The 17,082-nt window shown below is 37.0% G+C and overlaps 1 protein-coding gene across 1 annotated transcript in view; it reads right to left on the bottom strand.

Moving 5' to 3' along the window:
• Positions 1 to 17,082, bottom strand: part of DIPK1A (divergent protein kinase domain 1A) — a 120,524-nt gene that overhangs the window by 14,329 nt on the left and 89,113 nt on the right. The window contains exon 2 of the mRNA XM_037162027.2: positions 12,621 to 12,755. Coding sequence (XP_037017922.1) covers positions 12,621 to 12,755 — 135 coding nt within the window. The remainder of the gene's footprint in view (positions 1 to 12,620; positions 12,756 to 17,082) is intronic.

Raw genomic sequence — 17,082 nt, 5'->3', positions numbered from 1 at the left:
AGAAACTAAGATTCCATAAACCATAGTCCCTGACCACAAAGAAATGAGAAATCAACAAGAAAAATCAAGTAAAAATAAATACAGATATGTCTGAAAACTAAAAAGCACATTTCTTATCTGCCATAAGGGGCGGGGGAGGTTAGGGGTGGAGGGCTTGAACACAAAGGAAAAAGGACTCGTGGACATGGACAACAGTGTGGCGATTTCTGGGGGGAGCCGGGTATAGGGGAACTAAATGGTAATGGAAAAATACAATAATAAAAAATTAAAAGCACATTCCTAACTAATTTGTGGACTAGCGGAGAAATTGCAATGGAAATGCAAAATATCTAGAACTGAACAATAACAACAAAGGTATACACATCAAAACTTGTGGGATGCAGCTAATGCAGTTCTTAAAGGGAAATTTTCAACTTTAAACACAATGATGAAAAAACAAGACACGGTATAAATAGTTAGCACTCAACTAAAGAGGCTTAATAACCGAGTGATTAATGATACCAAATGCTAGTTCTCTGAAAACTTTAATAAAAGAGATAAATCTTCAGTAAGACTGATCATGAGAAAAAGAGAAAGCACAAATAAAGATGACTGGGAAAGAAAGGGTTGTGATCGTGAACAATGTTAACAATTCTATGGCAATGCATTTGAAATAAGAATTTTATGTGGGAAAATATAAATAATAAAAATGATGCAAGAAGAAATAGAAAATCTTAATAAGACTTACAAACATTTTTTTAAAAACCAAATGAGGAGCCCTGGCTGGGTGGCTCAGGTGGTAGGAGCATCATCCCACACATCAAAAGGTTGTTGGTTCAATTCCCAGTCAGTGCACATACCCGGGTTGTGCATTCGAACCCCTGTTGGGGTGTGTTAGGGAGGCAACCAGTGGATGTTTCTTTCTCACATCAATGTCTCTCTCTCTCTCTCTCTGTCTCTCAAATCAATGAGCATATCTTCAGGTGAAGATTAAAAATTTGAGTCAATAACCAAATATATTAGGTCACAGTACAGTCTAGGAGGACCTCAGGGTGTGATACAGGATTTTTGGAAGAGTGAAAAATAGGTAACAAAAATGGGGACATCTGCAACAGTGTCAATAATAAAAATGAAGAAAAAATAAAATAAAGTAACACAACAACAATAAAAAGGTAACAACATAAATGTTCATCAAGAGAATGGCTAGATAAATTGTGGTATAGTCATACAATAAATACTATTCAGTAATTAAAATAAAAGAATTTGGCCTATACATATCAAATGGAAAAATGTTGAAAATTTTAATTTCAAATGGAAAAAGTTGCAGAATATGTGCAGTTTAGTATCATTTATTAAAGTTTAGAAACATACACAGCAAGGCTGTATATTAGTTACACCCCCAGACAGAGTGCAATTATGAAAACATGATTGCAAGATGGTGGTTACTCCTGGGGAGGAGAAAGGAGACTAGCAGAGAAGACAGAGTTTACCTGTACCATAATGAGTTTTTTTCTTTTTAAAATGAAGCAGATATTATGAAAAGTTAAGAGATGGGAGGTACCCGGTACTTGTCATGTTGTTTTTCCACATGATAACATTGTTCTAAGAGCTTTTCACATATATCTCTTTAATCTTTACACCCTCCCTATGAAGAGGTATTACCATTATCCCCATTTTATGGAAAAACAAACTGAGGCAGGAGAGGTTAAGAAGCAAAACTGGTTTAGTGGTGGTGCTGAAATCTGACTAACCCAGTTGCTCATGCTTTTAACCATGGAGGTAAAAGAACCAGAATTATGTGTCTTGGAAAGGAAAGTGTAGAGCAGGTTTAACACTGGCTGGATCAGATACCCGTCCCCAGTGCTCCTACTAAGGGGTTCTGGTCATACTCCTTCCCTCTGAACAAGCAACTCCAAGCAGGGTCAGGATTTTCATCATCTTTGTTTCCTTAGGACTTCACACAAATGTCTGACATATAGTCAAATGCATATAAAAAGCACTCTTGTTGAGTAGATAAATGAATGAAGTACATTCTGGGTGTTTATCCAGAAATGAGGCACTTTATTATGAACAATTTCTGGGATAGGACTCCTAGAGCTAACCCTTTCAACTGTCTCAATGTTTGGTTCCTGAATCTTGAGGAAACCTTTATCCATAAATCTTGCTCAGGTCAAGACTTAAATGTGACCCTTCCCACAATACCCATCTTCCAATGAATAACCGTAAGGCTATGTATTTCCTTCCTGAGCGTATATTCTTCCTCCCATCTTTCCTTATTGTCCCAAATCTAATATCATACATGGTATATTATCTTCCCTGGTAAAAAATAAGATGATTTGAAGGCAGAGACACTATCATATTCATCTTTGAACTTCCCCTTTCCCTCTAGCAAATAACACAGAATTTAGTAAATGTTTATTAAATAACATGTCCTGGCTGGTGTGGCTCAGTGGATTGAGTGCTGGCCTGGGAATCAAAGGGTTGCTGGTTGGATTCCCAGTCAGGGTACAAGCCCAGGTTGCCAGCCAGGTCACCAGGAGGGGGCGCTCGAGAGGCAACAACATATTGATGTTTTTCTCCCCCTCTCCCCTCTCTAAAAGTAAATAAAATCTTAAAAAAAAAAAACTAGAACAGAGCAATTTTTATTTTATGGGCCTAGCATGCTTCTGCTGTGCAACTCTGCTACAGAACAGTAATTTTCATTTTAAAACCTTATTAAGGATAAATGAATACTTTTCTGTAAAATTATACCTTATCAGTAAGCTGTTAATCAGTGAAGATAAATCCGGCATTCAGCTAAAAGAATCACATTCTTGTTTTGAGTAAAGACCTCAAGCCAACCCTGCATCAAAGAGGCAGTCACAAAAAACAGGCTCTTCAACTTGTGGCTTCCATCACAAACCAAAAGCAAATCTCTCCCATGTTTGTACAAAAAGGACAGTTAGCCACACACTTGTTTTGTTTTTCAGTCACGGCCATACACAACTATAATCACTGTCAGTAATCTGATCTTCTAACTAAAAATACACAGAGATTATAAAGAATGTTCAACTTTACAATAGAAAACTCAGCAGAAAAAGTCAAAGGTTTTTCCTTCCCTGAGTTGTTCTTATTGCTACAATGATTTTACTATATACCCTCCTTTGCTTGCACATAGCACCAAAGTACCAGAAGATGGCGCTCTTTGGCTAAATTTTAGAAAACCCACCTAAAATGAAAGAGGAATTTCATAAACAATGACAATTGTACCATAGGGGCAATGACAATGAACAGATGCACAGTACTAGGTTTTAAATAATAGTTTCTAAGATTAATGTTCTAAAAATGTATTTGAGATCACCTTATCAATTTCTCCTTACTTAGGAAAAAACAGTAGAATTGGGTTCTTAATGCCTGAAAATTCCCCAAGTCTCTAGTCAGCATCCTCTCCCTACATCACCCTTTAAAAATCTTCACCATTCTCTGCACTCTCACCGGATCTTCAACTTCTCATGTTTTCTCCTCATTTCGGACTTTTTTCTCAGCCATTAACAGTGCTCATCACATTCTCTCATCTCCCACCTCACAAAGACACACACACACACACACACACACACACACACACACACACACACACACACCCTCCACTCTTTCCTTCCCTTCTGTTATAATGTCTCTAATTTACTTTAAAATACCTCAGCATACACAGTATGGTGATATACGGTGGTGCTGGTGGTGTGTGTGCAGGTGAATTTACAGTCCAAGTGCTTTTAATATGCTGATCAGGCTTGTAGAGGTGCTCAGCTAGAGTTTTAATGAGGTAATAAGGAAACCCATGCTCCATATCTTGATCAAGATTAATCCATTTCTTAGATCTGTTATTAGCAAATTAAGTTTTTATTGGTGAAATATGTGGCCTGTTAAATAGCATGGTGAATGCAGAAATGCCTATTGGTGCAATGGAAGATATTGAAGATATGTAAATTGGTTAAAATATGAGATATTCCCTACCTTTCACAAAGAGGGTATAAGAACCAGCTGAAGCTATAATCTTTATCTTTAGGGAGGTACCCAGTGCTAATTATTTTACAACAGAGGTTCTCGGACTTCAGGGAGCTTCAGGTCCTCTGGAGGTCTTGTTCAAGTACAGACAGCTGAACATCACTCTCAGTGTTTCTGCCTCATTAGGTTTTATGGGGAGCTGAGAATCTGCATCTGCAGCAAGTTGCCAGGTGACACCAACACTGCTGGTCAAAAAGACAACCTTCTGAGAGCCACTGGCTCAGAATTTCTAGTTCCCTGATGCTAGTTAGAAGGGCAATAATAAGCCTGCCTCTGGAGCATCATTGCTTCTGCCTTGAGTAAACCTTTCATGCAAGTTGACAGAACTGCTAAAATGACAGACTTAGAACTTAGGAGTTTACAGATTGATGACACAAAATGTTTTGTGACTATTTATAAATAACTATGTACTGAATAAATGCCTATATGTGCAGCAGAAATAATTTTCATGATCACCTAGTAATGCAGTTGTATGGGAGTATTAATACTCATCTCTATCAACCATGTCATGTGGCTGCCATTATCTTTCAGAATAGACCTATGGAGCACGCATGACCGAACTGCATTAGGTTAACTTAAAATAATTTCCCAGCCAAAAGGTAGAAGCAACCCAAGGGCCCATCAACAGATGAATGAATAAACAAAATGTGTCATAAATAAAACACACAATGGAATATTGTTCAGCATTAAAAAGGAAATTCTGAAACATGCTACAATATGGATGAAACTTTAGGGTATTATGCTAAGTGAAATAAGCCAGTCGCACAAAAAATTACTGTATGGTTCCACTTCTCAGGTCTCTAAGGTAGTCAATCTCAGAAACAGAAAGGAGAAGGGTGGATGCTAGGTCCTGGGCGTAGGAGGAATGGGAAGTTGTTTAAAGGGAATGGAGTTTCATTTTTGCAAGATGAAAAAGGTATGGAGACTGGCTACACACAATGTGGATATACTTAGCACTACTGAACTGCACACTTAAGAATGATTAAGATTCACAATAGAAAACAGTATGGACATTCCTCAAGAAATTAAAAATAGAGCTATCATATGATCCAACAATTCCATTTGTGGGTATTTATCCAAAAGAAAGTAAAACACTAACTTGAACAGATATACACCCATGTTCAATGCGGCATCATTTACAATGGCCAAGATGCTGGGTTTTGTTTTGTTTGTACTAAATCTAGCAGCACTACTTCCAGTCTCAATCATGTGCTTCTTGTCTATTTTTCCATGTCCGCTACTACTCTATAAGCATCTTCGGGGCCAGGACCCATCTTATCTCTACACCTTCGGATTCTAGCGCAGTGCTAGCAGGCACAGAACTAAAATGACGTGATGTTTTATCACTGGCTCGTTCCTTCTAAGCTGGCTTTCACCCGGAGTCTCTTTACTGCTTCCCAGGAATGATGGCAAAGGCTCACAATGACACCACTTGTCCGGGGATTGCAGTGACCATCACATGACGTGAGCGCAGCACAAGGCACGGAGGCCACCTGAACTGCTATTGTAATGAAACCAGCAGGACTGCCCTTCCAATAAAGCTGATGTTTGTTAAGATCTGAAATAAACTTGTTCAGTAAACATTTTTCTATAAATTCACAAAGAAAAGATTGGTAACCTAACTCAAGTTGGCACAAAGGAAGACTATGCTTTTCTTCAAAGGAAAAAATTAAGCTTGTACTTTAAAAACACTGTGTACCAAGTAGATTGGCTCTATATATTTTACAAATATAAGATAATGGAACAAAATGAACCCCTGGAGTCAAATAATAATTAATCCTAAGCAGATACAACGTTAAATTAAATTGTTGGCTATGTATTACTATCTAACTGAAAACATGGTTATAATAAATACATTAAATTTAGTATATGTTAAGCTAGTTGTTTTAAGCAACAGACCATCATCTCTAGAAATTAAATCTTAAAAGAGACTATAATAAAATTTAGAGGCTCTTTCATCTTATAATGCTTCAATTTTAAAGCACATGCTCTTATAATAGTCACAAAGGCTCACAGAATAGCACTGTGATTTCTCAGTAGCACCCAGGTAGAAACCACACTCTGATCACAGAGGAACATGCCAGAAATATCAATATTAAACAATGTTGTCCTGAAAATGTATAAAAGAAGTTTACTCCCTCCCTCACCTTTTTGTTTTTTAAAGAACTCAGCAAACTACAGAGTCAAATTGTGCAAAATTTCTTTATGATTAGGCTCTAAATAGGACTTGCTTAAATAACGAGTGAATCAGTGATTCCTATGATCAGAGAAAATGTACCATACAATGAGTTAGTTATATTGTATAACATTATATTTAGGTTGGTGAGAGAGAGAAAAAGAGCAAGAGAGAGAGGGGGAGAGAGAGAGAAGCAGGACTGAAAAACAATCTTCCCAACACATCTAATCAGGCTTGGTCAGTGTCAGAGCGCCGCCCCCTACACAACTCCCACAGGTCGCCCCGGCCTCCCAGGGTGTACCACCCCCACTCCACTTCCCTTCTGGGAAGCTTTAAAAGCCTATTATGCACTTCACTGGAAACCAGTTCTAAGTAACGGATATGACAGTGGGAAGTTTCATACTTTTATTAAAAACTGAAAATAAGAAACTTGAATTCAAATTGCAAATCAATGTACCATGTACAAAATTAATTCCAGTTTTGGCTTCTAGCCTCCTAGATACTTAGATAAATTAAGAATCCTATTAACCTTATAATATCTTTTTTTAATGTTTTAAAAATTTTTAATTAACTTTATAATATCTTTTAATGACAATTACCCAGCGATTAGAGAAAACATCTCAGGGAAATTACAGTAATACACTATAGTGATTTCCAATGTTGAAATTATAATAGACTTGATTACTAAAAGAGACTAATACACAGAGTTCATAATTTATATGAAATACATACCTGATTTGTTCAACATTTTAAGTTTGTTTTTTAAATTTACAATAGAAGGACAAAAGAGGAAAATATATTAATTTCAGGCAGCCAAATGGCTGTAGTTCAGTGGCTACTAATACATGATTCTGGGAATTCTCAGATCTAACATTAATTAGCATCTTGCTTTTGGGGATAAAAGTGCCAAGGAAGCTGGGTTTATAATTAAAAGGAGAAAGATGCTCCTCAGTGCCTTTCCAAACCCCTTCTATCTTATAAGGCCCTGCAGAAGTTCTGTCTCCTCCATGGAGCCTTTCTCTACTGTTCTACCCACAGAGATCTCTCTATTCACTGAAGCCTTCTTCCTGTGATTTTTTGTAGTTCAACTATTTATAGTACTGAGTAATTTTTACCTGAAGTGATGGTCTCTGGATGTGTCAGCTTGGCTACCCTGAAGTCCCCAGTTAATAAAGCAAATGATAATCTAGGTGTTGCTGTAAAGGTCTGTAGAGGTGATTAAAGTCCTTAATCAACTGACTTTGAGAGATTATCTTAGACTGTGTAGGCCTGATTCACAAGGCCTTAGGGACCCGCAGAGGCCCCCCTGATGAAGACACTCTATCTGTGCCTGGCAGCTTCCGCAGTGCCCAGAAGTTTCAGACTGCCTTTCACAACAGCTACCCTATAGACTTCAGACTTGCCTCCCTCCCAGTTGAGTTAGCCAGTTCCTTGTAACAAGTTCTTTTTTAAAAATCGAGATAGAATTGACACATAACATTGTATTTGTTTCAGGTGTATAACATAATAATTTGACACTTGTATATATAAATAAATTTGGTATTTGTGTATACAGATGCTCCTTGACTTACAATGGCATTACATCCCAAGAAGCCCATTGTAAATTGAAAGTATCATTCAATCAAAAATGTATTTAATACACCTAACATAGCTTAGCCTTGCCTACCTCACATGTGCTCAGAACACTTAAATCATCCTAGAGTTGGGGAAAATGATCTAACAAAAAGCCAACAAAGTGTTGAATATCTTGTACTTTATGACATGCATTATTTTCACAGTCATAAGGTTGAAAAATCATAAGCTGAACCATCATAAGTTGGAGGCCACCTATTTTGTGAAGTAATCACCATAAGAACTCGAGTTAACATCCATCACCATACAGAGTTACAAATTTTGTTTTTCTTGTGATAACTTTTAAGTCTAGTCTTCTGGAAACTTTCAAATATACAATACAGTATTATTAACCTTTTAATACATGAATTCATTTTATTCTTACAACCATTTGATGAGACATGTAGCACCATTAATCCTCATTTTTCAGAAGCTAAATAACATGCCCAAGCTTATACAGCTAAGGAACAGCAAAGGTAGAACTCAAACCTGAAGCTCCTTTATTCCAATGCTTGTGTTCTTAACCACTGCAATAGATACGACCCCTCACACACATGTGGGAGGGTAGGGAAAGAGAGCAGAGGAGAAGAAAGCTGTGTATGACGAGACAGACTACGATTTTTAAACACAGGTAAACTATCACACTCTGCTGATCACCTGTCATCCATAACTCCTACACAATGATCTTGGCTTGGAGGCAAAGTTCCAAATGGGGCAGTCACAGTAATCCTCTGGAGACTTTAACGTCAATTTAATGGATAAGAAATAGAAGAACATAATTCTAGTATAATTTAACACTTATTTGCCTTGAAAGTTGAAAATGAAAACATTTTCTAAGCCTAAATTAAAGTACATCTTTTCCCTAAGGCTGGCTTTTAAAAAAACTGTAGTTTTTCCACATTTGGGAATTACGTTCTTAAAACTTACCAAAACTGGTGGTAAGATCGGTAGTACTAAGACAGTACTAATATTGCATGAGAATTATTTGATTAGAACTAAGAATTAAGCAGAAAAAATATTTTAAGTTACATATTAAAGCTTCAAAGAGCTAACAAGATACCACTTAATCAAGACCTGGGAGAGGATAAGATTCGAGAGAGATGAACCTAGAATTTATGGCTGCAATTGCCTTCAAATGTATGACCTGAAATACACAGTATTATGGCACATAAAAACCTAGTTCAGTCCCTGCCCAGAGTGGGATCTTGGTGCACTATGCGTTGGGCTGAGACCCTGAAGGGCTGAACCCCACGGGTACAGGTGAAGCTAAAAGAACCTCAGAGAGGTAAACTGACTCTCAGCCTCTTTCTTCCTTGGGGATTTTGCTGATGCTGGGCATAAGCTGAGGTCTGAGAACCAGAACCATAAGCTAGCAGAGAGCTGCTGTGAGGATAAGAAACCAGCAAGCCTTTATAGGAAACTAAGGGAGCCTCAAACATACAGCCAGTTATCCTGTTGGGATATGTGCCAAATCCTGAGGCTTTACAGAATGGGAGGCTAAAAATCTCATCGGAAAGCCTTTGAAAAGCGGAGCAGACGTTTTGGCAGTCTCACAAGATACAGACTAGAGTTATGAACCTGCCAGAGGGAGAAACCCCAATAAATTCCCAGGCTCTCAGTTAAAATCCCTAGAGGGCTATGTTCTTGGAATGAAGATGAGCCAAAAATAGCTTGAGCTTTACTAGAGGTGCAACCCAGCCTCCAGTCCAGTGTCCATGATTGGGTTAAGATGATTGACTACCATTCTAACTGCCTACTCGAGGGAAGAGAAACTATCTGGAGGCACAATGCAACACATTGCAGTGCATGCCAAAACACAAAGTGACAGGACCAGAAAGGAGACAAACACAGACAACAGAAACAGATCCATGTACTGGAGTCATTCAAAAAGGATTTTAAAATAACTATGTTCATGTTTAAGTAAACAAGAACAAGGGTAGAGAAAAATAAATAAAACAATGGATACTTTTAATAGAGAATTGAAATGTATCTGATAGAATCAGGAATACACATGGCAGTTCCTCAAAAAGTGAAACACAGAATTACTGTCTGATTCAGCAGCTCCACTTCTAGGTACAGACCCAAAAGAACTGAAAGCAGGGACTCGAACAGATACTTGCACACCAGTGTTCACAGCAGCATTGTTTACAATAGCCAGAAGGTGGAGACTAGCTGTGGTTGACCCTTGAACAATACAAATTTAAACTGTAGAAAAGCCCACTTATATGTGGCTTAAAAAAGAATGCTTTCTTTGCCATGGTCGGATGGCTCAGTTGGTTGGAGCGTTGTCCCCATGCAGCAGAAGGCTGCAGGTTCCATTCCCAGTCAGGGCAGGTCCCTAGGCACTGGGAACTTCTCCCCAGTCAGGGCGCATATGGGACACAGCCACTCAATGTGTCTCTCTCACATCGGTGTTTCTCCCTCCCTCTCTCTCTAAAGTCAATAAACACATCCTCAGGTAAAGAGTAAAAAGAAGATTTCCTTTTATATTTTAAAAATATTTTTTCCTGCTTGCTTTATAGTTCCAATTCCTATGTAATATTAGTATATACTGTTTTAGTGCTACTAGTTTTAGTAAATATTAAAAACATAATTCCCAAATACAGAAAGACTACATTTTTTGGAGCCAGTCTTAAAGAAAAGATATGTTTCAGGCTCAGAAAACTTTTTCATTATTTTCAAGTTTTATTAATATAAGCATTAAATTAGCTAGATTTACATTCTGCTTTAATTTCTTATCAATTAAAGGAAAATAATGAAGTGCTATAATTCACTCATAATAGAATATGTACCAACATATGCTTGCATTTTGAAGGTTATTGTATTAATGTAAGATAAAAACAAATCTGTTTCATTTGGCTTAATTTGTTAGAACAGTAGTTCTGACATCACCACATGATATTAATATTTCTTCCTGGGAGGGCTGTGGTGAGGATGGATTCTTTTCCTAATCAAGCACATTTGCTCTCTCTGGAGATGCACAACACACAAAACTGCATCAAAGACCTTGAGAAGTCCTAGTAAAGTCAGCTATTTACCTGTGTTTAATCTGCTATTTCCAAATACATCTGGCCATGGAAATCTTTTATCTGTGAAATACCTTTTAACGTGCTCCTAGGCACCTACTTTGAGAAGGGTTTTCTAGAAAAAGGGAAATAAACATTTCCAATAATTTTGGTTATTTATATGTTATTCTAGTTGATAGTAAAACTTCTGTTTCTTTCTTGTTCATTGAAGGCGAGTTTTGTAGGGGTTTTTGTTAGCTTTATGAAACTTCAGCTTTCCTTGTCAGTCTTTTCTGACATAGGGTAGGAGAGTATGAGCTTTATATAGAGGAATTAGGATCAAATTCTGGCTCCACCATCACAGGCAAATTCTTCTCTCTGAGTCACATTTCTGTATTTGTAAAATGGGCTTGGATGGGGGGGCTTTCATAGCATTATGATAACTATTAGTGGCCATGTAAAGTACCCAGAACATTGCCTGGCCCCGGAGGTTTCCCCTACCTTAAACTTCCTCAAGGATCTAGAATGACCAATTGGAATGGACATAAGATTGATATCTTTGAACCTTGATCTGGACTCTCCTTTGCTAATTAATCCCCCTGCTTCTTATACTTCTTATATTATTTAGCAATTCATCCCTTGCCTAGTTCCGAGGCTATAATACTCCTGTAGGATAATTTTTTTAAATACTGACTGATAGAATACCTAGAGTTAAATTGATTTTTATTTTCTGAGAATTTCAGAAAGCTCAGGTCCTCCTATATTATGTTCCTATGACACTTGTTACTGTAATATTTACTTTACCTTGCTGTAATTATTCATTTTCTTCCCTCATATAAGTTTGTTAAGGTCAGGATGTCTGGTCCCTTGCTATATGGACATACCTAGCACCACTGGCTTGGGTTAAGAGTAACCACTCAATAATTATAGAATCTTTAATGTTATAATAATTGCAATCCCAACAATCATTGTTAGCAAAAATATAATTCTCAGAAGAAATGTTTAAATATTATTCACATCTGAATATATTAGCAGAAAACAAGGTGTTAAATTTACTTATCCTCAAACATTTAAAATACAGGGTCGGGCGGAAGTAAGGCCTCCTCGGGTGTGGTTGGTAGGGTAATAATAGGGGTGTATAATTTATAGTTTTAATTTGAACATTTCACCTAAAATGTCATATGGTGTGTTTGAGTGTGACATTGTTATGTTACGGAATTATATGCTTATGATTTTGTAATAAAAAAGGGGCGTTATTTGTACCAGACCCTCTATAAGTGCTATGAAACCAACTACTAGAAATTACTACTAGAAATTTAATTACTACTAGAAATCTTAGACTGATTGAGTCATCTTCCTAAAATATAGCCAAACATTAGGATAGAAATTAAATGATAAAAAATGTATATGCTTTTCAGATAAATTTCTGGTATTTGAGAATGACTCCATCTATTCAAAATATGGGGTCTGGAAGGTTTCCTGTACATAACGCTTTCATACTCTAGACATTAAAAATCCCATCTGATTAAACTAAATTTAAAGTATATTTGAAAAATAAAAATCCCTCCTTGTAATGGAAATGTTCTCATACTAGTCTGTATTATATATTTAGACTTCTGAATATTAGATTTTTTCCAAAGTGGGGAGTATTGCCACTAACTTGTCCATATCAAAATACTGAGAAGCACAACTCTAAGGTCAAATTAACTTTCCCCTTTTAAAATTATTACACACATAAGTAGTAACTATAATGTTATCAGTATGACTTATTAATCTAGTTTTTTCTATATACTGGAAAATATACTTACTATTATTTTCTTACAGTCCTTTCCTCTGCATAGTTCTGTATAGGTGGAGTATTGCACATAAATAATCCAGCTTCCAACAAAAACTGCCAACCAGGAAAAGAAAAGATATTTCATCCGCACATGTGAGAAGCGAGCCTGTGAGTACAAAAGCACATAATCATTCATTCAGCACCAAATCAACATCTACTGTCCTAGAACACAATTTTCCCCCCTTCTTGAAGAACTCAATATATATTCTAGGCTTTCATATGGCAATTCTCCTAGAACAAAGTGTACTTTCACTGAGTTCAAACAGTACTGGTCTTAGAAAAGGAAGCTCCTTAGTCCTGCCAAGGAAAAGGGGAACAAAATACCCTTTAAAATGTATAACCTTTCAAATACCACCAGCATTGAAAGCTACTTATTAAGCACAAGCACGTGCACCATGCCACCCTGGACACCCTATAATATCAGGTAAAGAGAGACACAATTTCTATTTACTACAAACTTACAGAAGACTCAATATGAACCTTGAAGTTCTTTATGGACAATTATGCTAAAAATAACTGTGTTTTTAAAAAGTAAGAATAAAGAATTTGGCCAGTTGCCAAATGCTTCACAGTGAGGTACAACCAGAATAAGAAATCAAATTCCTACTTCCCTATTGTATTCACTAATGCCTTATGTTCCTTCTATTTAACCAACTAAATGCTTCACCTAATAGATATTCTGCAAAGCTGAGAATGTCAAGCAACTATTAAAGGAGAAATTATTGGCGAAGAGAGGTTAAGCTGTATAAAGAATACTTTACTCCTTGCAAGTCAGTTTGTAAAGCTGCAAAATAGGACCCTCTCTGCATTGTTTTGCTCCCAGTGCTCTATTATCCAACTGCAACTTAGGACAGTTGGTACCTTTTCTCCATCAACCTGTCAACAAAAGATTGCTGCCACCAATCTAAAGCCAATAGGTGTCCCCATCTGGGGTACAGTAAAAGGAGAAACTGTATTCAGGTGAAAAGTTTGCAAACCAGGGAAACATAGCAACCAGTGGAAATCAAAAGTACATGCCCCTGCCCTCTGAAAAGGGACGGGGCATGGCTTATATAGAGAATGTGCTTGCCCTGGTCCTGGATTAGTCCACTTTTATGCAAAGGAGAAATCCAAATTTGCAGTTTCATTGGTTCAAATAGCACTGCTCTGACTGCTTGGAATCCCAAGTCCTGATTGGTTCTAATGGAACTGCTGTGAATAGTCAGTAAAGATGCAAATGAGGATATAGCTGTGTAGCTCCAATTGGACGGGGCAAGTCTGAACCCATTGGTCAAAATATGATTCCAGGAAGTCCTTTATGAGGTACAGCTCAGGTAGCAGCAACTCAGTGCAAAGAGGCTGGCAGCTCAGTCTGAGGCTTTTTCCTGATAGGGGAAAAATTATAAATTTGGGCCCCAATTATAAATTTGGGCCCCATTAACCACAGGTATATTCCTTTTGGACAGGTATATTCCTTTTTGGAGTCAACAAAGCACCTATCAAACAGTTTAATCTTGATCCATTCATTTACACAATGGAATTCCATGCAGCAGAGAGAAAGAAGGAGCTCCTACCCTTTGCAACAACATGGATGGAACTGGAGAGCATTATGCTGAGTGAAGTAAGCCAGGTGTTGAGGGACAAATACCATATGATCTCACCTTTAACAGGAAGCTAAACAACAAAACAAACAAGCAGAATAAAAACAAAGACAATGAAATAGAGAACAAGGGGACAGTGACCAGAGGGGAGAGGGAAGGAAATTTAAGGGGGAAAAAGGGAAGGAATTTGGAGAAGCAAATATGAAGAACACAGGGATGAGAACTGGGGGGGGGGGGGGGGAAATGGGAGGGAGGTGGGGAGCATGGGGGGGGGGGGGCTGGGATGGGAAAAACAGGCAAAAAACTGTACTTGAAAAATAACTAAATAAAATTATTGAGAAAAAAAACAGTTTAATCTTCAAGATTGTTAGTCAAGATAATTTAACATTTCTTTTTTGAGTCTGAAGATCCAATGGTCTGGTTTTATAAACAGAATTAGGACTGTGGGAAAAACTGGGCAGAAAAAAATTAAAGATATGCAAACAAACAAACAATGAAAAGCTAGTTTTGCTTTTAAAATCACAAGCCAGTTTCTTAGGCAGGGCAACAGTAGGATCCTGTGAGTGCTGTGAACATACAATGAGAGCACAAAGAGACGAAAAAGACATAAAAGTACACCTACATAAGACAATGAGTGCAAAGGAAAGAAGACTCAGGAGGTACTGAATTCTGTTGGCCTTACTTATGGTTTAGATATCAGTCTTTGTAAAGTTAACAGATGGTGAATCCCATTACCAAAAGCATAAGGGCAACAAATTCACAGTTAAATAATAGGTCATTAAACTTCATTATTTTATTTTTATTAAAATAATTTTATTAATTTGTATAAAAATGCCTTTAATGCAAGGTATTTTTGTATAGTCTAAATGAGTCCAGTGAAAAGAAAATTCAGACAATTTCTAATTCAATCACATAAACAACATTGGGGGTGTATACCAAAAGGTTTGTTTGAAAGACATTTGAAATTACTTGGCCCTGAAATAAGCCAGTCAGAGAAAAACAAGTACCATATGATTTCACTCATATGGGGAATCTAATGAACAAAATGCACTAACAAGCAAAACAGAAACAGACTCATAGATAGAGAGCAGGCTGACAGCTGTTGGGTAGGAGGGGTGGAGAAATTGAGAAAAAAATAAAAGAGGGAGAGAGGGGGGAACTCATGGACACAGAAAACAGAGCAGTGACTGCTGGGGCAGGGGGAAGGTTGAGGGAGGAAGGTAGAAGAGTTATAGGGGGAATAAATGGTAATGGAAACAGACTTGGGGTGGTGAACACACAACACAGCATACAGATGATGTGTTGTAGAACTGTGCACTTGAAACCTGTATAAGTTTATTAACCAGTGTCACCCCAATAAATGCAATAAAAAGGAAAAAAGCCAGCTCTAATAAGAGGTCTGGTCAGCAGATAGAAATGAATATGTAATAGAATTATGAGGCTTAAATATAATTAAATGACATAATACCTATAGAAAGTAAGTACATTCCTAGGCACATAGAAAAATACTCAGTAAATGTTAGCTAAATCAATATGCAAGGCACTAAGCGAAAAGCCAATAATGCGGCCATTATTCTTTTTTGCACCTGCCAAGAAGAAAACTGAATCTGAATCTGATCAAGCCTTTAGCCCCAACTACCAGTTTACAGGAAATACAGGAGACAGAGGAACCTAAGTGACACTTACGTAAGTGACACTATTAGGATACAATCAGCAAACTCTAGGCTGTGGGAAACGCAGCAACACGCAACCCAGTTTCTTCAACAAATAAATTATAAGGGGGAAAAAAAAGAGGATGGGGAAAAGCTAATGATTAAAAATATTTAAGAAATAGATCAAATAATCACAATATGTGAATTTTTAAAAATATATGGATCTTTTTTAAGTCTGATTCAAATAAAAATATATGGAGGGTGGTATTTATGAGATAATTAAAAATTTGAAGACTGATATGATACCTGATAATATTAAGGAATTCTTTTAATATTTTATTCAACAGGTATGCTAAGGATCTGTGGCGATGTTTTTTGTTGTTGTTGTTATTATTGTTTCTTTATTTTAAAGATTTTATTTATTTATTTTTGGAGAGAGGAAGAAGGAAGGAGAAAGACAGGGAGAGAAACATGGATGTGTAGTTACCTCTCACACCCCCTACTAGGGACCTGGTCTGCAACCCAGGCATGTGCCCTGATTGGGAATCGAACCAGCTACCCTTTGGTTCACAGGCCAGCACTCAATCCAGTGAGACACACCAACCAGGGCAGGTCTGTGGCAATGTTTAAAGAAAAAAGTCCTAATCTTTTAAAGATAGATATTGAAATATTTATCAAAGAATTGCTATATCTGGAATTTGCTTCCAAGTAATATGGGAAGGGAAAAGTATGGAGAATACGGTTGAAACAAGGTTGTCTGTGAGTTAATAATTGTTCAAGCTGGGTGATGGGTACATCCCTTCTTTTGTATATTTTTTCTCTCCTGCTTTAAAAATGTTTATATTGTACAATAAGACAAACTGTCACACCAAGACACTCCCCACCCACACATTCATTCTGCAACTATTTACTGATTGTCTACTATGTGCCAAGTACTGCCTTAGGCACTTTCAACACATCTCCAGTTAGGGAAAAACACATAATAAATCTACCACACAAGTACCACTAAAATAGTTAAAAGTGTAACGTGAAGGATCATAGCATGATATAATTTTACTTTTAAAAGTCCAATCTTGTATTAAGTTAATATTTTACATGATTTTTTCCTGGTTTGATAGTATTTATATATATGTATATGTATATGTATATGTATATGTATATGTATATGTATATGTATATATGTATGTAATTATTTATTTTT

This window comes from Artibeus jamaicensis, unplaced genomic scaffold (genome assembly GCF_021234435.1).
Source record: "Artibeus jamaicensis isolate MK-2021 breed Jamaican fruit bat unplaced genomic scaffold, CSHL_Jam_final contig_482, whole genome shotgun sequence".
NCBI classification, from domain to species: domain Eukaryota; kingdom Metazoa; phylum Chordata; class Mammalia; order Chiroptera; family Phyllostomidae; genus Artibeus; species Artibeus jamaicensis.
Note: the sequence above shows the minus strand (reverse complement) of the source record. Positions and strands in the feature narration are given on the sequence as shown.